At 50.4% G+C, this 22,712-nt stretch overlaps 1 protein-coding gene across 1 annotated transcript in view; it reads right to left on the bottom strand.

The window, feature by feature from the left end:
* Nucleotides 1-427: 427 nt before the first annotated feature.
* Nucleotides 428-22,712, bottom strand: part of NDUFA10 (NADH:ubiquinone oxidoreductase subunit A10) — a 48,956-nt gene continuing 26,671 nt past the window's right edge. The window contains exon 10 of the mRNA XM_024759224.1: nt 428-836. Coding sequence (XP_024614992.1) covers nt 768-836 — 69 coding nt within the window. The 3' untranslated portion in view covers nt 428-767. The remainder of the gene's footprint in view (nt 837-22,712) is intronic.

Genomic DNA, 22,712 nt, shown 5'->3' with positions numbered 1-22,712 from the left:
CGTGACTCAGTTTTGATCAACAGCTTGACTTTTGGGTGATAAAGAGAGTACGTTTTGCTTTTGTGTTTTACCCACTGACACTCTGTGCTTGAAAGTCCCCTCGGGAAGGAGTCGCACCACCAGCGACAGGGCCGTCACAGGAGACTCTTCCCAAAGCCCTTTCACAGCCAATACTCTGCTCTATGAACCTAGGGTAACTGCTTCCTCTTTTTGGTATTTCCTCTTTGCTTTTTTCCTTTTTCTCTAATGTAGTAGTTACATTCTAAAACAAAAAGAAGAAATGCTTCAGAAAAACTCTTCAATCCTAATATATGTCTTGATCAAACCAAACCACATCAAAGCAAACTGTTGGCTAACGGTAAGTGTGTGTGCGTACTCACGTATGTGACACGTATGCGTGTGTGGGCAGATGTATAATGGAGAGATGTGCCATAGAAACGGTTTTATTTCTTGAAGTCTGAACACACAGTGCACAAAACCTGCCTGACACAGAGCATGACTGTGATGAAATGAGATTCTCCAAGTGACACCTGCTCTTTCACAGCAGACTGTTTCTCCTGGAGGGCCCCCCTTTAAATGGGGGTGCCTCCTTCCACTCCCGTAAGTACACTGCAGGGCAGACTGCTGTTTGCTGGGCCATTTCTTCCACTGTGCGACTTCAGGATCATTCACTCCCACCCCCGATTTTAAGCTACGTGGAGTCCAGGGGAGTCAGGCGGCCTGGGTGCACCTCCATCCTCGTGAGGCAGCTTCCACGGAGGCGGCCGTCACTTCAGCCAGATCCATCTGTCCCCCACGTCCTTGTTGTACCCAGGGCTGTACCTGCGGCCCGGCAGCTGCGGGAGGGAAAGCCGTGGTCACCAGCAGTTTACAACGTCCGTCCGTCCCCGCAGCTCACCCGACGGCTTCCTCCGCTCCACCCTTCCCCTCCCCGCGCCGGCGGGGCCTGCTTCTGGCGGTCCCACTGTAAGGGTGAGGGGCCCCGCGGAAGGAAGCACAACACGACCTGCCCTCGGGAGCCTCCATGCTGCTGGGGGGCTACAAACGCCAGCGGCCAAGCCACGTGTCCGTGCTGCTGTTGGGAGGGTGGCCGTGGAGCCTCGGGCAGAAATGTGGGCGGGGAGGGAGATGTCTCAGCCCCTCTCTCTGCCCCACCTGCCCGTCTCCTGCCAGCACCTCCTGCCATGGGCCCCACCACAAATCGGGGGCAGGGGCCCCAGGGGTGCAGGGCACACACAGGGTGGACCTGGAGGGGCACAGAGGCTCCCTCACATGGCCAGGAGGGCTCGCAGGGGAAGGGAGCCTGCGGCGAGGGCGAGGGGTCCACAGGCTGGGATGGCGCGTCACAGGGTTGGCCTCCACCGTGGAGCGTGGAAGCCTGGCTCTGAAGGCCAGGCTGGAAGGAGTCTTGCGTGGGCCGGGCAGGGAACAGGCAAAGCACAATGAGATTCATCCAGTTAACAGTGGGGACAAAATACGGAGTTTTCTTTTTCCTACCTTCCAGTTAATGTGGTCCAACAGTAGATATGTACATACTACATACTGCACACAAAAATCTTCCACACTTTGCCCTTGAGAACAAGTACTGAAGCAGCTTAAAAAAGAAATCCGCCTTTCCTTGATTCTCATCAGCAGAGGGCATTCATTACCAGCCACACCGAGGTGGAGGCAGAGGCTACAGTGCAAGGAGGGCCAGACACAGTCACACCCGAGGCCAGACAGCCCTGCCTGGACACGCCCCGCGGCCACACTACCCATCCCGGCACTGAGCCTGCGTCCCCTCTGGCAGGTGCACAGGCCTGCAGTGGGCGTGCGCGGCTGCAGGACGCGGAGAGAAGCAGGGACCTGTAAGTGGGGAGGACCGAGGTGCAGGCTGACCGCAGCTTCCGGCCCTGGGAGCCTCTGTGCACAAGGTTTCGTCCAGGTGCTAGGAGCATCCTGGGTATACAACAGAGGAAAAAGGAAACACCCAGCTCCCCTCCAGGAGTCATCCTCTTGGGCGGAGACTGGGAAGGGAGCCAGTGGCACACGACGGCCCACGGTGCCCGCCAAGGGGGAGCCGGCGGGGGGCGCACACAGAGCAGCAGAGCCCAGGGACGGGGCGAGCGGGGACGCCTGGCGTGGCCACGGGAGGAGCAGGGGACAGGAGTGGCGGGAGGACCCGGGAGTGAGGGCGGCGCCCCTGCTCTCCAACTCCGACAGGCACTGCGGCAGAAGGTGGTCACTGGGCCGGAAGAGCTGCAAGTGCGGCCCTGCGCGAGGGTCTCAGCAACCTCCACGGGCCTTAAGGGCTCAGGAGAGCCTGGGCAGCACAGCGGAGCACAAGCAGGGGAGAGGCGGGTGGCGCCCCAGGGAGGCGGGCACCCCGGTTGGCTCCCAAGCGGAATGGGAGCAGCACATGGGCCGCCGCGGGGAGACCACCAACGGGCAGGTGGGGAGCTGGGTCGGTGGCCGAGAAGGCGGGGCTGTGCTGGAGACCGGGCTGCAGAGCTGCCGCCCGTCATCTCGAGGGAGGGGCCGCCATCCCAGCGAGGACGGCGCGGGGGAGAACCCGAGGAGAGGAGGGGCCCTGGAGCCTGCGAGCAGGGGGCGCTGTGTGTGGAGACGGGGTGTGAGCAGAGCCTCTGTGTCAAGGGGGTACTGAGATCACAAAATCCCCCCTAGACTCCCACGCCCTCACCCCCAGACCCTGTGCCTGTGCAGACATGATTAAGCCGGGACCTCAAGGCAGGGAGACCGCCCTGGACTGACAGGTGGGCCCAGGGTCATCATGACGGTCCTGGGAAAGGGTCAGGTCAGGAGATGCGGTGGCAGAAGCAGAGGTCGGCCTCACCGGGGACGGGAGCCAAGGTGCGAGGGGCCCTAGAAGCTGGAAAGGAAAGAAGCAGAGGCTCCCCAGAGCCCCAATGGGAGCACAGCCCCTCGCCTGGGTTTGTGCTCTGACCCCCAGAACCGGAAAATGACACGGGCACCTTCTCACCCGCTCCGCCTGTGGCCGTTCGTTACAGCTGCTACAGAAAACCCATGCAGCTTGTTCTGCGTTTTATGACGGAGACACTGGGCGTGTCTGTACAACGAGAGAGAGGCCGTGCTGAGGCCGTGGGAGAGCGGCCACCCCCTGGCAACAAGAACCAGGACAGGGGCAGAGGGGCCACAAAGCAGGAGCCGCGGGTGCATCTCCCCACATGGTCTCTCCCTGTCCACAAAGACGTTCCCAGCCACCTGCTGTGAATACACGCCTGCTGCAGCAATAGAAGAGCAATCTTAATTTTTATCGCTCCGTAATTTTTATCACACCAGAAAGGGATCTCTTTTCATCGGAAAGGTTTTCAAGCTTCGCCGACACCAGCACACCGGCACCGGGCCAGCCCCCAGCACCAGCTGAGGAAGGGCCGGGAGGCCACAGTTTGGCTCTGCTGTCTTCTTTGCAAATCAAATTTTAAACCACAGAGCAGAGAATAAAAACTCGCAGGATGTGGAACCGCTGAGTGCAGCCAGCGTCTATTAACTGCATCACAAAATCTGCTCTCTGGACCTCCTGGGGCAGCACCTAACTGGCCTTTGACACCCAGACAAGGGTCCCCAGACCCTCAGGGTTCCCTTTCAGTGCAGTTAAGCCAACAGAGAACCCCAGGAGGGTTCCCATTTGGGATGTTTCACAACGAGAATGCAAAACAAAGCCTCTTCCTTTTCACCACTTCATATCTGCATCTGCTTCCGTAAGTCAGCCTTCAAGCCTCCCAGCCCCCGTCCACCACATTCATCACTTGAGAAAACACGCTCTGTGGCCCTGTGAGGATGAAGTGGCCCAGGACCTCCTGGTGGGAGCACCTCTCAGAAGCCGACGCGGGCACCTGGTCCGACCGTCAGCACAAGAGCGTGGCTCCTGGACGCGGGCCCGCAGTCAGTTTTGTCCTGGGTCAGGCCGGGGAGCTGCAGGCATGGTAGGTCTGAGCTCAGGGTGGTGCGGCTGAAACAAAGTGATGCTGCTGAGTTTGACTGTGAGGACACTTTAAAACCTGGGTGAGTTCTGATTTTAGAAAAAGGCACCCATCTCTACACGCCACAGGCCGGGACGGCATGGGTGCCGTGGAGTGGCTCAAGAGGTCCGAGCTCACAGAGGCTGCTCCTCCCAGGCACGGCTGTCACACGCAGCTCAGAGACGCCGGCACGGGCTTAAACTGCCCGCTGCTTGGACAAAAGCCAGCTGAGAAGAGGAATATATATGCACTCATCCTCCTGGAGGAAACTGTGCATTTCTTCTACACTTGATACACTGTGTCCTGGCTGCTTTGAGACACGAATAGAAGTCCCATCTTCTCTAACCTTATAAAATACACAGAATATACAAACCAGTTGGGAAGTGGGATGGTAGCAGGTGGAAAGTGCTGGAGGCGTGGAGGGGATGCAGAAGTCCTCCCTGACCGACCTGGACAGCGGAGAAGAGGACACGGTCAGGAGGACGGGGGGGCAAGGGTGACAGGATGGGGTGGAGCGCGTCCTGCTGGAGCCGCCGGGCGTGGAAAGCTGCTCCCTGATGGCCACGACCTCAGTCACCTTGGCCTCTAGCGGCGCCACTAGGGACGGCCCAAGCGAGAGGCCAACCCATGCCAGGTAATGCCTGTAGTTCCCACCACGAGGGAGTAATAGGGCCTGGACTCAACCCCTGGCCACACGCATCTGGAAACTGGACCACCTGAGTGTACTGGTGGCACTGAGTAGACATGGGCTGAGCACTAGGGGGAAGGACCTGGGCAGAAAAGAGCCACGTCAATCCAGCGCGTTTGGTCTCTAGCTGAGCAGCAGGCAGGGTGCGTGGGGCGGTGCCCCCGCGGCGGGTGGAGAGCACCCCAGGCAAAGGACGTCCCAGGGTGTCTCCGGGTGAACAGTCCAAGAGCTGCCCTGGGGCTGAGCCATCCAGAGCAGAGGGACCGCTCACTGCACACCGGGGACCGGGCTAACCCTTCCCTAGAAGACAGGCTGCTCTAGACCCACCAAAACGGTTAAACATCAAGCCCCCAAAGCTTAAACTGACTTGCAAGTATCTTAACTGCCTGCCAGAAAGAATTCTAACACTCTTCAATAGAATGAAACAAAACCTAGTGCTCATAAACATAAAAGTTCATGATTTATGGCAACCGATGTTCTAGACACGTGAGAGAGAAAAATGTAACTTGTAACCAGGGGAAAATAATCAAGCAGACTAAGGACGTGACAAAGATGATGGATTAGGAAACAAGGACATTAAAACAGCTATAAAAATATTCAACGTAATCAAGAAATTAAATGGAAAAGGAAAATAATGAAAGAACTGGAAAATATAAAAAGAACGTCTAGAATTTAAAAAAACCCAGGATTCCCGAAATACAAATTCCACTGGGTAGGTGTGGCAGCCATGCAGATGTGCTGCTCAGATGCCCTGCTGCGAGGAGGCCCGAGTGGCCGAGGGCCCAGGTGCTGACCCTCTGGGCCCGCCACCCTGTTCACGCAGAGGCCACGCCTCCCACATAAGGGTGCAGCCCACGACCAAGAGCAGCAGAAGTTCCATGGCAGCCCATCCGTGGGCCGTGGGCCTCTTTCAGCAGGAGCCTTTGGCTCTAGGACACCCCGTCGGCCTGGCCAAACCCTTCCTGGACTGTTCCTCCCCAATCTCCTCCCCTTCCCTTCCCTGTCACAGGGCCAGACTCCTTCCACCTCAGGTCTGGTCCCTTTATCCTTCACAGGGGCTTCCCTCCAAAACCTCATCAGTGTTTACTCCCATCCTGGCTTCTGTTTCTCGGAGGACCCAAACTAACACAATGAATTAATGGCGTTATTACATGTGACCGCAGAAGAAAACAGCAGTGAACTTCAAGACTGAGCAACAGAAACTACCCCAAACAAGACACAGAGAGAAAAGGTCAAGGGCAAATGGACAGACCCTTAGTGGCCTGTGGGGCAGGATCAAGTCATCCAGCATCTGTGCACTCAGAGTCCTCAATGGGGGAGGAAAACGATCTGAAGAAATAACGACCAAACATTTTCCAAATGATAGGAAAACTAGAAACCCTCCCAGCCAAGAAACTCAATAAACGCCAAGCCGGACAAACAGAGAGGAAACCACAGGAGCACATAATAATTAAAGTACTGAAAACCAGTGATAGAGAGAGTAAGGGGAAGTCTTAAAAGCAGCCAGAGAAAAAAGCTCCATTAGGTACAAGGGCCAAAGATAAGAATAATTTCATATTTCTCATCAGAAACTGTGCAAGCCAGGAATCTATGGAGTATCTTCAGTGTTGGCAGAAAACAACTGTCAACCCAGAATTCTATGATGAATGAAAAACCTACCAAAATGCAATGGAAACACATATCTTTCTAAACAACGGCTAATAGAAGTCATCACTAGCAGGCCCGTAGCATGAGCTCAGCTATTGAAGGGGGCTCTGCTCAGCCAGGTGAAACCTGGACCTGCGTGAAGGAACCGGGCACAGCCGGAACCACAGCTGCAGGAGGAAGGGCAGGAAGGAGGAAAGACGGAATAAAAAGCTCGAGTGAACTGTTTAAAGCCAAAGTAGTAACAGTATATCCTGAGGTTCCTAACATGTGTGGAAGTGAAATACACACGCGTAACAGCACAGAGGACAGAAAGGGGGAGAGAAGCCGGCTGCGAGGGGCTCACGTCACGTGTGACATGGCCCGATGCTGGCTTTCTGGGGGACCGTGACAAGGTAAAGGTATGCACTGCACACCTCACAGCAGTCACTAACGATGAGATAAACAGGTGCAGCGGATAGGCCAACGGAGGGAATGAAACAGAACCACGGAAAACAATCAACTAGCACACAGAAGCCAGGGAAAGAGGGAGTAAGACGCTGCTGCAGGGCTGAAACGTGAGCAGGTCAGGAGCAGCGGGTCCCTCAGCGGAAGCGCCTCGCCCTGACCCAGGAAGCCCCTCCCCGGAGGCGGCTGACAGCACAAAGGTCACGGGCGCGCCCCCTTCAATGGATGACCTCGGTGCCGGTACTTCGGTTTCTGCTCAGAGAACGTCTAACTCTCCAGCCCCAGCTGCTACTGCACGCAGTTATCTACCAGTTAGAGAATCACTCTCAGGAAAGAAGTCCCGTAAGAAAACTGCCGCTTTATGAAAACTAACGATTCGGGAGGAAAGAACACCCGGTGAGTCTGATGACCCGATGCCCTTGGAAATACCATTCGGGAGAAAGCCGACCACACCCCCGCTGCTCAGCCCCCATCAGACAAATCGAGGGTCCTCACGGGCCCACAAGCGAGCCTCCTGGACGTGCGCGGACCCGCTCTCCCCGGCACTGGCTGCCCGACCTGGAGCGCCCTCCTGAGCATCTATCTCTTCCTCCTGAACGCCTGCCCTAAACGATGCCCGCTCCTCCACGACACCTTTCCTCAAGCTGAGGGAGCCAGCACCACTCCTGGGAACTCCCGAGTCCACTGTCCCATCCTCTGGGTACCCACCTTGGTGACGCCTGCCGCAATCAAGATGGACTTGGATCCTAGAGGGCGGCCTGCCTACCAGTCCCATTCCCAGCACCGTCTTGGGATCAGACACGTGAGGTCAGCAGGCAGGCACTGTCTCGGAGGTAAAAGATGTTAAGTGACGCGCTCGAGGTCACCGGGCGAGAAGGGGCAGGCTGACACCCGAGCCCAGATGCTCTGACCCTCGAATCCAGGAACGTCTTGCCCACCACCCCCTGCAGATATCCGCTGTGTTAAGCGGCACGTCTCCGTGCGCTGTTAGCGCGTGAAGTCCCTGCACCACGTGGAGCTTTCCCCTCCTGTCAGCCGGTACACACTGAGCTCTGCCGCTGTGAGACTGCAGGACGCATGTCAGGGTCCAGTCCACAACCACCCTGCCCTGGGAAGGCCCTGCTTTTCCTGCCCTTTTACGTGTGCCTCAAAGAACTACCCAGGGAGCAGGGGCACTTTTATTTCTTAGCACCACCTCAGGGGTAGTCAGTGATGCTCGGGGTTTCCTGGTTGGAAGAGCTTTCCTGGAGGACTAAATATATGTAGCAATTCTAGCATCAAATCCTGTGTTGTATTACCGTAAAAAGGAGAATTTTTAAAAAAAGGATGGACTACGCCTTGCCTCTTCTGGATCTGCTTTACTCCACTGGAGCAGTAAATAGTACTACTAGGTACTATTGACTCTGCTCTCTCCAGATGCACCAAGGAGCTGAAAACTACTAACTAACTGTGGGGTGGCTCGGGGACTCCAATCTCCCACCCCTGCTACTCATTATTGCATACGAACGCTAAGGAGCCCGGCTAAGAATTTCTCATTCATTTTAAAGAAGAGCACCAGAGAAATTAGTTATTAAAGTCACTTCTTTGATATACAATTTCCCCAATTTTCCATTACCGTTAAACATAAATCAAGTATTAAAAAAATGAAATCAACTTCCAAAAAATCTTATTTTATCCAAGTCCATTTTCAAAAACAATCTTTTTATTTTAAAAATGAGTGCCTCCGATTTTTAGCACACGAACACCACAGCCTATTACAAATACATCCACGCTGAGGTCCTATCTTCACACCACAAGTGTCACAACATCATATACTTTAAATGTCTGAATCCCGTTTAACTCATATTAACTGTGAAGAAGAAAAGCTCCTAACTCAAGCGCTCGTTCAAATACCTGAAAGCGGGATGTGTCCTAAAACTTCTAAAACCAAAGTAATGACTGGACACACGCAAAGTCCAGGCACCCCTGGTGGGTCAGGGTGCGTGTGAAACGCTACCCTATCATTCGCACCAGCAGGTCCCTGTGAAAACCTGCAAGTGCACATAAATCAGTGCACCTGGTAGAAGGTCCACCTTTTATACACTAACTTTCTTCTCCAAGGGACATACGTTATCTTCTGCACGCAGAAATATAAATGGGACATGGAGACGAACACTGGACTTCGATCACGAGCTTTCCATGGAGCACGCACTGAGGGCAGAGGGCTGCGTGCCTCTTCCAGCCACAACTAATGAAGGACGGACTGAAGACATTTAGCACCTACTTTCATGTTAAACGACTTCTAAACTGAGAATCGGTATTTTAACATAAAAGATAAATACCAAATTAAGCTCTAACTAAGGTTTGAACATCGAGAGGAAACATGAAACGACAGAGTCTGTACCTTTCTTCTTCGGCAGGTTTAGATACATTGATCCTAAGGCCTTCCTGTTTATTGCAAGTTTGTCTTTATTAAGGTGAACTTCGTAAAGGCAAGAACATACAGTGTTAACATATTAAAGTTATTAAACATCTCTACTTTTTAAAATGGTAAAGAGGAACTTGATACGGAAAATGAAAATAGTAACCTGAGATAGTAAAGACATAAAAATAGCAGGAGAGAAAACCGAAGATCCTGTTGTCCTAGCAACTGTCTTGGACAAGATCGGATTCATGGAAGGAACGCAGTATCTTAATAGCATCTGGCCTCCTTAAATTGGAAAGAGATGGAATCGGTAAAGTGGAGACCGACTCACAGTTTGTCTACCCCAAGGGAGGGCTGCACAGTAACAAGAAGTGACCTGGCACAGTGCCTGAAAAATGACTTTAAAGAATTAGCAGGCGCTCACGCACACGCTAGGTATTTGTATGAATTTGTCTATAGGGTCACTTCCAAACAGAAAATCGGAGGGGCTGTGTGAATGAAAAATGCGTTGACACGTGCTTCTCAGGCTCCGGGTACTCATGCCCTTCCGAGATCCCCAGGCAGGCCCTGGAGACCAGATGGGAGGCTGAAGGCCAGCAGGACCCCAGCCAGGCCAGCCACAGGACTGAGCCACACGCCCAGGCCACCAGATCAACCAAACCAAACCAAACCGACGTTACAAGTCCTTCTGTTCTATGAAAACCCGAGCTCCCTTCTCTCCTAAAAAGGTCACTCCGCACTAGTGGAGGCCCCAGGGCCACAACACAGCTGAAGGGGCAGTGCTGACACGTGGACTGTGCCGCGAGCCGCCGGCCCAGGCTGCACAGGAGGCCCCGCGGCCCCAGCCGGGACCTGGGCGTGAAGGGCTGCCTGCCATGGACGGCAGACGCCGTGGCCTCACCTACCAGCGGCGACAAGAACCGTCATGCCTTCCTGTGGGCACAGCGCGGGGCCCGCTCACACGGGGGCTCAAAGCTGGCCAGCAAGGCCACTTCCTCGTCAGCCTCCTCCCCCACCCCGCTCCCGTCCTGTGCCCTCAGGCCCGCTCCCACCGTGACCCTCCGGCCTCACCCTCAGGCCGGCCTCCCCGACTCCCGCCTGCTCCCACCGCCCCGGGTGCCCCAGGTGCGCGGCCGCGGGGAGATGCCTTCCTGACCCGACCTCCACCCCGCTTCTGCCCGCACACCTCCTCCTACCAGTGTCGCGCTGGGCTGGCCCCCGAGCCTCACGCCCTTCCCTTGTCTCTCAGGTTCTCCTCACAGGACTTCTTGCAGTCAGTGATTCTAAACAAAGCCCGCAGCTCATCCCAGGGGCCCACAAAAGCCCTTTCCCCGCAGCGAGACTCAGGATCCCCGAGCAGCCAGGAGCCCCCGGGACCTGCCTCGGTTCCCAGTCCTCACCGCTCCCCCTTCCCGTCATGAACACACGCCCCAGAGCCAACACACCAGCCCCCCTGCCTGCGGCAGCCCCGCCCCGGCAGCCTCCAGCCCTCCAGGCTTCTCCTCTCGGAGAAGACCCAGGCCCCCAGGCTCCTGACGACTCGGCTCACCCCCTCGTCCTGTAATCCCGACACCCGGGCCACCACCGTGAAGCCCTCTCCCCCGTCAGCCCCCAGCGGGAACCACGTCGCATCCTGCGTCCACGTGTCTGTCGCTCCCACTGGTCGGTGACTCTCCAGAGCTCTGTGTCCTTAGAGCAGCGTCTGGCACTGAGAGTGCAACGAATGGGCACCGGATGAATACACAGGACAGGGCAGCTCCCAGGGCCTCTTCCTGGCTCCGCGGTGTGACAAGCGTGGCCACCACGGAAACGTATCACTCTGCACCCTGCGGAGCCAGAAAGCAGGCGCCCAACTCCAGGGCTGCAAGAGCTGAGAGGCCCCATGAAGAAGTTCCCGGAAAAACAGGCCCCTTCCCAGGATATGGGCCACCTGTCGGGGCATAAGTCATGCAGATCGCATGCCCAAATGTCAGCGTGGACCTCAAACTACACAAGGGCAAGCAAAAGAAAAAAATTACAAAAGCCCAAGAAGCAAAATGAGTTGTCTGGACCCTGTGACCTGGACACTTCCCAGCTCAGGTCCCGGTGCCCCTGAGTCTGTCCAGCCTCTAAAGGAAAGATATCCATAAACCAGACTGCCTGACGGTCTACAACGAAAGGCCACTGTTGCCACAAGCAACTCCCCCTCTTAGGAATCCCCCGCACCCCCACATCGTCCCCACTGCCACCAGCATCCAGTTCAGAGCACACCCAGGTGTGGTCTACACTGCTCCCCACTCTCTTCCTAGGACCATACACGTGAGTCTCAAAGTCGTAAGACCAATACCCACGTCCATCGCAGGGACCTCAGGTGCCCACTCTCCTGTCTCGCAGTCACAGCCCTTCCCCTGTGGACCCTCTTTCGTCTGAATCCTTCAATGATAGTTTAGTTTTGAAAACCTAGGGAGTAAGAACAAATCTGGCTGCACAGGGAACAGCGAGGTTGCCCCGGGAGACAGCAGCTGCGGGGAAGGAAGGTGAGCTTGTCCTGGTCACAGCCATGCCCCCGTCGTCTCTCACCCATACCCTGAAGCTCTGCTTCCCCGCCTCCACCTGTGCCCCAGTCGACATCCAACACGGCACGCAGAGCCATCCTCCTAACACGTGGTTCAGATTCTATCGCTCAGAGCATGCCAACGGGCCACAGCTTTGCTGCGACTTCAACCAAAGTCCTCACGCCATAGCCCACAGGCCTTTGCTGCGCGCGCCCTGCTACCTTCTCACCTCACCTGCACTGGGCCCGCCCCTCCATTTCACCACGTGGACTCTTCCTTTCCTAGAACGTGCCAAACCTGCCTCTACCTCCCAACCCTGCCCCCTCCCCGCAAGTGTAGCCGGGACACCCACGTCTTCTGGTACCCAAGGTCTCTCTCCACAAAACAGCTCCCACCCGGGACGGCTTTACTTCCGCCCCACAGCACTCAGAGGCCCCCCTACGTATTTGGTGATCGCTTGCCCATTCTTCCCCCAACTCTGTCTTATTCCCCAATATCCCCAGTGCTCAGAACAGTGCCTGCAACAGAAAGTATTTGCTGAGTGGTAAGTGACTCGATGTAGAACACGGCCTGAGATGACCCCGCTGGGGCGTGTCTGCAACGTCAGGCTCAGCACCACGTGCGCGGGGTGAGCCACCATCCCTCGTACCACTCAGTGCTCTGGAGATGCCCGAATAGCTCTCCCGGACAGAATCCTCCCATCACCGCACAAGCCTTTTATCCTCTGCGTTTCCCTCCTACGCCTTCAACGCTGGGGACTGAAAGATTTCTCCATCCCGGGGGTTCATTGAGCAAATACATACTGAGAAAAGGGAGACACAGAGCTCCCCACTTGGACCCTCTGTGGAAGGGACATGGGAAGAACCAGCACCAAGTCAGCTTTCAGATCATACAGAGAAACAGACGCCTTCCATTTGCAGCAAAACAACAGCCCGATACCCTGAAAAACCTCTTGATATAAAACCTCTACACATGCTTTTAAATGCACTCATGGGCTCTGCGAGAAATCATAAGGGGCTGAGATGAAGAGCGAGCTGGAAACCAGAGGGAGAGTTGCAGCCTCCGCCACGCCGGGGCATCTGCAGAGCCGCTGGGAGGCAAGGCAAAGTGGCGCCCCGTGCAGGTGGGCTCCTGTGATGCACCTCTGCACACATGCGCAGCTCCGAGGGCGCACCCTCAGGGGAAGGCGGGAGGGAAGAAAGCGCCCTGACGGCAAGGGGTCTCAGTGGGCGTCTTAAGAATTCACAGCCTCAGCCTGTCCTCACACAAGTGTGGGGTTCCAGTCCTCACCATGCGGGGCCTGGAATCCCACAAGCAGCAAAGGAATTAAATCCCGGTTCCTCCTGAATCTCAGGGCCTGGAGGCGGCAACAGTCCTTCCAGGAGCAGGGCTGTCAGCGTTAGCAAACAACACAGGATGCCCCGTGAACGAAATATTTGGGGCGTGCTTACACCGAGAGAGTCTGGGTTCACCTGAAATCAAACGTCCCTGGGGCCCAGGGATAAATACCCACGAAGCATGAACTCAGTGTCCAAAGTGTCCAAAATGCAGAAGGAAATAAGCCACCATGGGTAAGAATCAGAGGAAACAATAAACGACAGAGTCAGACAGGCCTCCAAACCTGAGATCACACACAGAAGACAGTGACTACATTTAAGATGTTTAAAGCAAGAGAAGAAACTGAAAACAGAAGCAAGGAATAAGATCCTACCAACAAATCAGAAAGTACCCACGTAACAAAAAAGAAATTTAAATCTAGACCTATCTTGGTTAAACTCTAAAACACCAAAGACAGAAAGAGTAGAAAGTTCCTGAAAGAGAAAAGGAGACCATAATATTTCATTTAAAAAAAAAAAAATGGAAGCAGACACTTCTGGGGAAGAAACTGTCATAAAGGGACTTCCCTGGTGGTGCAGTGGTTAAGAATCCACCTGCCAATGCATGGGACACAGGTTCGAGCCCTGGTCCAGGAGGATCCCACATGCCGCGGAACAACTAAGCCCGTGTGCCACAACTACTGAGCCTGCACTCTAGGGCCCACAAGCCACAACTACAGAGCCCGGGTGCTGCAACTACTGAAGCCCGCACACCTAGAGCCTGTGCTCCACAACAAGAAGCCCACGCACCGCAACGAAGAGTAGCCCCTGCTCGCCACAACCAGAGAAAGCCCGTGCGCAGCAACAAAGACCCAATACAGCCATTAATTAATTAATTTTTTAAAGAAAGAAGAAACTGTCATAAATTCCTGTTGCTGGGGTGTTTATGGCCATGAACATATGGAAAATACCACTTGCACCTGCATAAACAATTAGTATCACAAATTTTCTTACCTCCCGTTTGTTCCCCTAGAAACAAAATTGTTCTTCTGATGCAAGCTTCTTGTTGCCCCTCCCTTTCCCTTCTGAAGTTAATCATGTAAGCGTCTAATTTTAGCCATTTACCACCTACTTATTAATTCCCCACATGCATATGAATAAATTTTGGTTTACTTCTTCTGTGTTTAAAGATAAAAAAAACACAAAAGGACGTTGCATGACTTTTTCCAAGAATTGGAAGTGTTGGCCAATAATTTCCAGCCACAAAGTATCAACAAGTTCCGTATCCACTATAAAATACGCATACGATATAATGGCTGTATTACGAGAACACCTCCCTGCTCAGGCTTCCCAAGTGTCTCCATAAGCACAGTGCAAGTGTGCTTCAAGCTTCTTATGAAACCATGAAGTGTGTCTCTGCTGAGTTTACTACCCTTGTTACATTAATCAGGATGATACAGTGGACCCCTGAACAACGTGGGCTGGACTCTGTGGGGCCACTTATCCGTGGATACTTTTCGACAGTGAACACTACCGTGCTACCCGGGCCCGGGGTGGCTGAATCCACGGACAGGGGGAACCACAGACCGTGGATACCGAGGCCCGCCTATAAGTTATATGCCTCCACGTTGTTCAAGGGTCTACTGTATAAACTTCTCACGTTGTCAGTGGAGTTTGGCTAAAACATACTTAACACTAAATTTTTTTTCCCCTAGAATATGAGGAACCAGGGAAACTGATTTCTACAGACCACTGCCATAAAAAAGCACCCCATCAACCCCCCCTTATTCCAGGAAATAAATGGCCACAAAACACCCTCCACTCTAATACTGAACCAGTCCTTCTCTAAAAGAAACAATTCCTTAAAATGTTCCCAAACTGCTGGCTCCCTCCCTGCAGGGAACCAACCGGCGTCTCGGTGTCTCAGAGACACACCAGCCTCCCGGCTGCTCGCCTGGGCGTTTCTAGAAATACGCTCTGCAGCCTGGCCAGGGAACCTTCTCTGAGGAGCAACAAACCTTTCCAGCTACAAACAGCTGCAGAAGACGCTCACAGAAGGGCTTCACTCATTTGTCTTTATCCCTCATAACACGCTTTCTAGAGGGAAATCTGGTAATAACTGTTGCTCATGTCTTCAACACTCAAAAGAAATTCTGTGAATGAAGAAATATAGTCACTCTATTTACATTCTAATTTCAATTTATCATTTTTTAAAATATCAAGCAACTAAATTTCCTTTCAGAAAACAGCATTCCTCTAAACAGTCACACAATTTTTACCCCACTGACCAATATAAAGGCTATGGCAGGCATGGTGACTTCTGGGAAGGGGGAAAGAGCAAACGCACAACGGAGAGGCCTGACAGACATACCTCAGCCAGGTGTCAACGTCAACACCAGCAGCGATGTGTCACGTTGATGGTACTTAACCCTGTGGTCTTTCTCCCCCAAACACACACATCCAGGCTAATTGTAAGAAAAACACCAGACAAACTGCAATTGATGGACATTCTATAAGACACCTGACCAGTACTCCTCAAAACTGTCAGAATCACTAAAAACAAGCAAAGTCTGAGAAGCATCACAGCCAGGAGGGGCCGATGGAGACGTGACAATTGAAAGTCACGTGCTGTTCTGCATGGGATCCTGGGACAGAAAAAGGACATTAGGGAGAAAACGATGGAAATGTGAATAAGGTATGGACTTCAGTTAGTAATATGTATCAATATTGTTCAGTACTGGTAACAAATATACCACAAATATAAGACGTTAATATGGGAAACTGGGGTATATGAGAACTCTCCAGTACCTTCATTTCTCTGTAACGCTAAAACCGTTCTAAAAAATGAAGTTATTTTTTAAAAACAGTTAAGCATTTTAAAAGTTAGATTTCCCCAATCATTTAAATATTGATTAAAAATTTCAACATTTCTAAACTTTAAAATTGTAAGCCCAATATAGTATTAATAGATTCCCTTTAATGCTCACAGATTAAAAATAAGACAGAACTTAACAACGATGAAAACCTGCCAAACAGCCTCCCCGTGTCACTGGGTAAAGTGACGAGTATGTCCAGCTTCTGGTGGACTAGTGCAGAGCAAGGCCCCTCCCAAGCCACCAAGAAAAACGGACAACATATGAAAGAACACCTGTGCTGAGACATCAAAGGCAGGGCGGTTCCAAGGCCCCAGGAAAGGAAAGCAAAAAGGACGGCTGCAAGGTGACTGCTTCCCCCCAGGGCCCCGCCCACTCTCACTGGCAGGAGCATGGGGGCTGAGCCAACCCTCAGCAGGGAGGGGGCCGTGGGGACAAAACTGCAGGTCAGGACCCACCAAAGAGGAGGGGCTCTAGTAAAAGTGCCCCATCAGGAAGGTCAAACAGGAAATACACCAGACCGCACAAACCTAAGTGCAGCGCCCCCGGCTTGGTTTCTGACAGACTCGGAAGTCTGCCCTACTAAAACGTGGCCGGAAGACAGCAAGGACAGCGACAGCAGCCTCACGCTAGCTTCACAGCTCTTCCAAAATAACGACTGGCCTTTCAAAAGATACCAGCAAACCAAAACAGACTAAATGTCCCCAAACGGAAAGGATAGACGGAGAGTCAGTTTAAACAGATGGAACAGAGGTCCAGATGTTACAGTTACCAGATAACTTTGTGATTAACATGTCAAAGAATTTAGATAACAAAGTAATTTCAACAGACAACTCAAAATTATAAAAAAATGGAAATTCTAAAATCAAAAAGGACTACAATTAAAGTCAAAACTTCAAATATAGAAAATACATGTCTAGGAGCAGATTGGGAAGTGCTGAAAGAGTAGTAACCTAGAAGACAGACTGAAGAACATATCCGAGCTGAAGGTCACAGAGAAAACAGAATGAGAGACACAGAAAAGAGGGACACAGCACATGGTGAAATGGTCCAACATGTGGTCAAGTGGAGCCCCAGGAGAGCAGAGAAGACGGGGTGTAGCAACATTGACGAGGTACCAGCAAGACTCTTCTAAAACTGACAATGAACGTCAGCCAAAGAACGTTCTGAGCTACAAGCAAAGCACACACAGAAGCACAGACGCACACACCCCAAGACAGTGCGACTGCTCAGAACCAAGTCAGAAACACCACCTAAAACAAAACAAAACCAAACCTTGCCAGAAACACAGGAAAACAGTCTTCAAAAGAGGTTTGCACCTACATGGGTGGGCAGCAGGACACAGCAGAGGCTGGAGAAACACCAGTGGAAACTGTGGAAGGCAGCAGTGGTAGCAGTGGTGGGAACCTGGTGATACACTGGGGGGACTGATCCAGGAAGGAGACGCACTGACCTGAGGGAAGCCAGGTTTCTCACTATCTGAGAAGGACGTGGCCTGGGGGACAATGAGAACGAGCCTTGTTGTGTCACTCTGGAATTGAAGGTGCTGATGTGAATTCATAGCTGTCAGTATACTGAGAGACAGAAATGAATATAGATGTATATGGATAAAACAGAAATCTGTGAGTCCATAGTGATATAAATAAATGAATAAACAGAGTGTTTCTTTATAGTAGAATAGTAACTAACAATGTAGAAGGAATGACAGAATTAGGAGAATTACCTAATCATTAATTTAGCCATGAAAATCAACAGATGCTAACTACTGGGTCAAGGTTGGATGAGAAAATGGATATTTACCTAGTTTCAAAGTACTTCCCCTGAAAATACTTATTAATTACAAGGAGTAAAAGAATAACTTTACAGCAAGGACACTATCTCAGTCAAGTGATCAAAGTTAATAGAAGCAGTGATGGGACAAAGAGGAATCACATGCTACCTGATAAGATATAATGAGTTCTGTGACCTTCCTACAAAATACACATGAAACCTAAATCCAATCACGGGAAAACATCAAACAAAACCAAATTGAGGGATATTAAAAAGTAACCATCCTGTAATCTTCAGAAGCGCCAAGGTCTTGAATATCAAGGAAAGCCTGAAGAACTGATCAGATTCAAAGATTCTAAAGAGACAAGATAATTAAATGCAGTCCATTATCCTGGATCAGACCTTTTCGCTCTGAAGAACATTCCTGGGACAACTGATTAGCCTTGAACAAGGTCTGTAGATGAGAGGGAGCAATGTATGAATGTTAATTTCCTGATTTTGATAGCTATATTGTGGTCATATAAGAGAACGTCCTTGTTTATAAGAATTACACATTAAAGCAGTGGTTCCCAAACCTTAGTGCATATCAGAATTGGCTGGAAGACTCCTTAAAATAGATTCCTGGGCCCCATCCCCAGAGAATCTCATCCAGTAGGCCTGGGCTGGGGCCTGAGAACTTGCATTCCTCATGAGAGCCCAGGTGATGCCGATATGGGGACCACACTCTGAGAATCTGTGCATTAAGATGTTTGAAGATAATGGGGTATAATGATGACCACTTACAAAGGTTCAGAAGTTATTTTTCTATTCTTGCTATTTTTGTAAGTTTGAAAAATTCCAAAATAAAAACTAGAACAAATTAAAGACCATTTTAAACAATAAGGGTGAGAATTTTTTGTCAGCAAAGCTTCCTCAGTCAGAAGAACTATGATCCTACGTGAAGGTATGGAGACCACGGAGGGTAAGAGCCGCAGCAGGGCAGCCATGGGTCAATCTGCACGAACTGACCACATGAACAATAACCACAGTGTCCCGAGGGCTTAAAATACATGAAGAATTACAATATATGACAAAAACAAACAAAACACAAGAGTCGGGTAAATGGAGTTAGAAGTGTTATGAGGTCCTTACAGTGTTCTGGAACTAGAGAGCTACTAACTTATAACAGAAGTTAATAAATCAAGGATGAATATTGTAATTACCAGGTTAGCCACTAAAAACTATGAAAAGAATGATAACTAGTAAGCAAATAGAGGGGGAAATGGAATAAAAATGTTAAAAAAAAAAACCTCTTAATCCAAAAGAAGGCAAGGAAAAAAGACAACAAATACAAAGAACAGGTAAGAAAAATATAAAACACGTAGTAGGATAAGCTATTTAAACACAAATGTATCAGTAATTACACTAAATGCGAATGGACAAATATTCCCAATATTTAGACTAGACGAAAACTAAAGACATAACTGTTTTCAGGTTGAAAGGTGTCCACTGGAAATACAAAGATACAGAATTAATGAAATTAAAAGATGCAGAAAAAGCAATACCATGCAAATGCTAACCGAAGGGAAGCTGTAGACACTACGTAAGCTTCAAGTAAAGTAACCTTTAAGGTGAGAACCATGACTAAAGTTAACGGGGAAAATTTCATAACACATAAAAGGGTGACTCTATTAGGAATGTAGAGCAAGTCTAAATTTGTGTGTGTCTAATAATACGACCTCAAGATACACACAAAGCAGAACTTGACAGAAATACAGGAGGCAGAAGCCCACACAGAGTGACAGATTTCCAGACGCCTCTCACAGCAAACTGACAGAAGAAGGAAACAAAAATCAGTGAGCATAGAGACAATCTGAAGAATGTGATCAAGAGACTTCCTTTCAATGACGCTGCAAGAACCTTGCACACAACGGGGCAGAGTAGGCCTTCCTCTCAAGGACCGTGAAACATCACCAAAATGACCAATGCTCAGCCGAAAAGTCAGTCTCAGCCACGTTCCAAGAACAGAAATCATAAGACTGTTTCTGACTAGAGTGAAATTAAGCAAGAAATCAGTAACAAAAAGACAATTAGAAAGATTCCAACTGCTTCTGAATGATCCAATATAATTTGAATTCGCACACTGGTCAAAAAAGAAACCAGATTAAAATTAGAAAATATTTTGAATTGAAGGATAATGAAAACATAACATCAAGAATTATGAGATCAGGACTTCCTTGGTGGCGCAGTGGTTAAGAATCCGCCTGCCAACGCAGGGGACATGGGTTCGAGCGAGCCCTGGTCCGGGAAGATCCCACATGCCGTGGAGCAACTAAGCCCGTGCGCCGCAACTACTGAGCCTGCACTCTGGGGCCTGCAAGCCACAACTACTGAGCCCACATGCCACAACTACTGAAGCCTGCGCGCCTAGAGCCTGTGCTCCACAACAAGAGAAGCCACCACCATCAGAAGCCCACGCACTGCAACGAAGAGTAGCCCCGCTCGACGCAACTAGAGAAAGCCCGCGTGCAGCAATGAAGACCCAATGCGGCCAAAAATAAATGAAAATTTTAAAAAATTTTTTAAAAAAGAAAGAATTATGAGATCAAGTTAATTAAGACAAATTTGGAGGGCAATGTGACCAGCTTTACACGCATATATTCAAAAGCAAGACAGGCTGAAAATCAATGATCCACCCACTCATACTAAGAAGACAGAAAAACAGCAAATGAAAAGGAAAAAATAAGGAGCAATAATCAGTGAATTCGAATGTACAACAAACAATACCAAGCAAGAAGCTAGTTCCCTAAATGACAAACTTCTTTCAAGAGTATAGAAGGAAGGGACACACCAGGACCAACAACAGGGATGGAGAAGGGGACAGTGGTCACCATCAGATGTGATCTAATTAAAAACAAAGGACACTTTAAACAACTTAGTGAAAGAAATTAGAAAATTAGAAATGAGGGCGACTTCCTCAACAAACACAACTTTCAAACCTAAGAAGTAACAGAATATTGAACATTCCGTATCGATTAAACAAATTTATAATTTAAAATATTTCAACAAAGCTCCATCAGTCAATCCTAAACACTGAAAGAAGCAGTAATAACAATCTTAGGCAAACTCTTCCAGAGAATAAAACGTGAGGGTCCCTCTCAGCTTAGTGTGTGATAGCAGCATGATCCTGCTAATAAATCTGACAAGGATATTACAAGAAAGAAAAATTACCATCCAACACAAATACAGAACTCCTAAACTAAATATGTGAACTAGGTTCAGCTACACGTGAAGAGTTTATAAAGCACACACAAGTGGGACTGATCCAGGAAACCAAGGTTGGCTTCACATTAGAAAATCAATCACTATAATTTTTATGACCATATTAACATAAAGAAGAGGAAAATCGCCCGTGACAGACAAGTGTGATAAAACTCAACACCCGTACTCGATAGAAGGTCCTCGGAAACTACTAATAAAATGGAACTTCCCCAACCTGATAAAGAGTATCTACACCTAACCCAGAGCAAACATGATATTTGGTGAATTACTGAAAACTTTCTCCACGAGATCAGAAACAAGAGAAGGACGACCACTGTTACAATTTCTATCCAACCATGAACTAGAGACACACTCAGTGTATTAAGGCAAGGAGGAAACACAGGTATAAAGATTAGAAAGAAACAAAACTATCTTTATTTGCCGGCATGGATTTTCCTTTTTATATGGGACTTTCAAATGCCCATTTTCCACACAGATTTAATTTTTGAAACTTGTAGTGTTTCCCGTAATTGTCGTGACGATGGCCTGGGCTGTTGGTTTGTTGGAATTTATTTGCTCTGAGAAGTGTCTCCTCCCAGCAGTGAGCAGGGCCACCTGGGGCCCTCACCCACTCCACGAGGGACAACGTCGGTGCAACTGGGTTTCCTCCACGACACGTCAGGCCACTCCGTCCCCAGGAGCCCTGCTGGACCTCCTGAGCCCCTCATCTGCCCACCCATGCTCGACCACAGTGCACGCCCCCCTACCTGGCTACCACGAGGGTCCTGCCTGTTCTGGGTACCATTCAACTTCTCTGGGGTCATTTGGCTCAATCCTCCTTGCTTACAGAGATAGAGATAAACACAACCTGTTTATAAAGAGACATACATTAACATAAAAGACGAAATTCCTATGAACAGTCTCCCACTTGTAAAGATAACTGATGAAGTAATAAACACACAAAAGCATAAGCTCCCTGAAGACAGTGACTTGGGCCCCCTGCCGTCCCCCGCCCCTCTGAACCTCATGCTCCCCTTCTCTCCTCACTGCAAAGCCATCTCAACCAGGACCACAGTCACACAACAGTCATACGCTGACAACTTCCCGACTCCAAACCCATTACGGCCAGACCATGGAAGCTGGTTCAGGTCCAAACAACACAATAAAGCAAGTCACGTGAATTTCTGGCTTCCCAGCACGTATAAAAGTTATGTTTATGCTATACTGTAGTCTATTAGGTGTGCAGTAGCATTATGTCTGAAAAAACCACTGTGCACGCCTTAAGGCAAACCTTCAATCAGTGAGAAACACAGTATCCACACAGTGCGATGCAAAGAGGGCGACCGCCCACTCAGCACCTCCTCTGGGGAATAACGAGCATCTCGAACTTGCCATGGCCAATGAAAAATTCTTGATCTTTCCTGGAAACCTGTACCTCTGCGCCTTCCTAAAGTCTGCGGGTTCCAACTCCAGAGCTCTAGTTCCTGAGGCCAGAAACCTAGAAATCAGCTTCCTTTTCTCACTTCCCAATACAGAAGTTCAATAGCCTCTGTCGGGTCTATCCACGACCTGAGCACTGTCCAAAACGCCTACAAGGACCACCCTGGTCCCAGCTGACATACCTCCCAGTCCGTATGCTGTTACCAGCCTCCTAGCTAATCTCCCTGCTTCTGCCTACGCCCCTACTCAATCCATCCTTTAATCAGAAACCAGAACATTCCCACTACCAAGTGCATCACACAAAGCCGCCTTCTTCCCCGTATCCTGCACAGGACAAGCCAGAGCCCTCACACCAGCCCCTGGGGCCTCCACCACC

Source organism: Neophocaena asiaeorientalis, unplaced genomic scaffold (genome assembly GCF_003031525.2).
Source record: "Neophocaena asiaeorientalis asiaeorientalis breed wild unplaced genomic scaffold, Neophocaena_asiaeorientalis_V1.1 scaffold185, whole genome shotgun sequence".
NCBI classification, from domain to species: Eukaryota; Metazoa; Chordata; class Mammalia; order Artiodactyla; family Phocoenidae; genus Neophocaena; species Neophocaena asiaeorientalis.
Note: the sequence above shows the minus strand (reverse complement) of the source record. Positions and strands in the feature narration are given on the sequence as shown.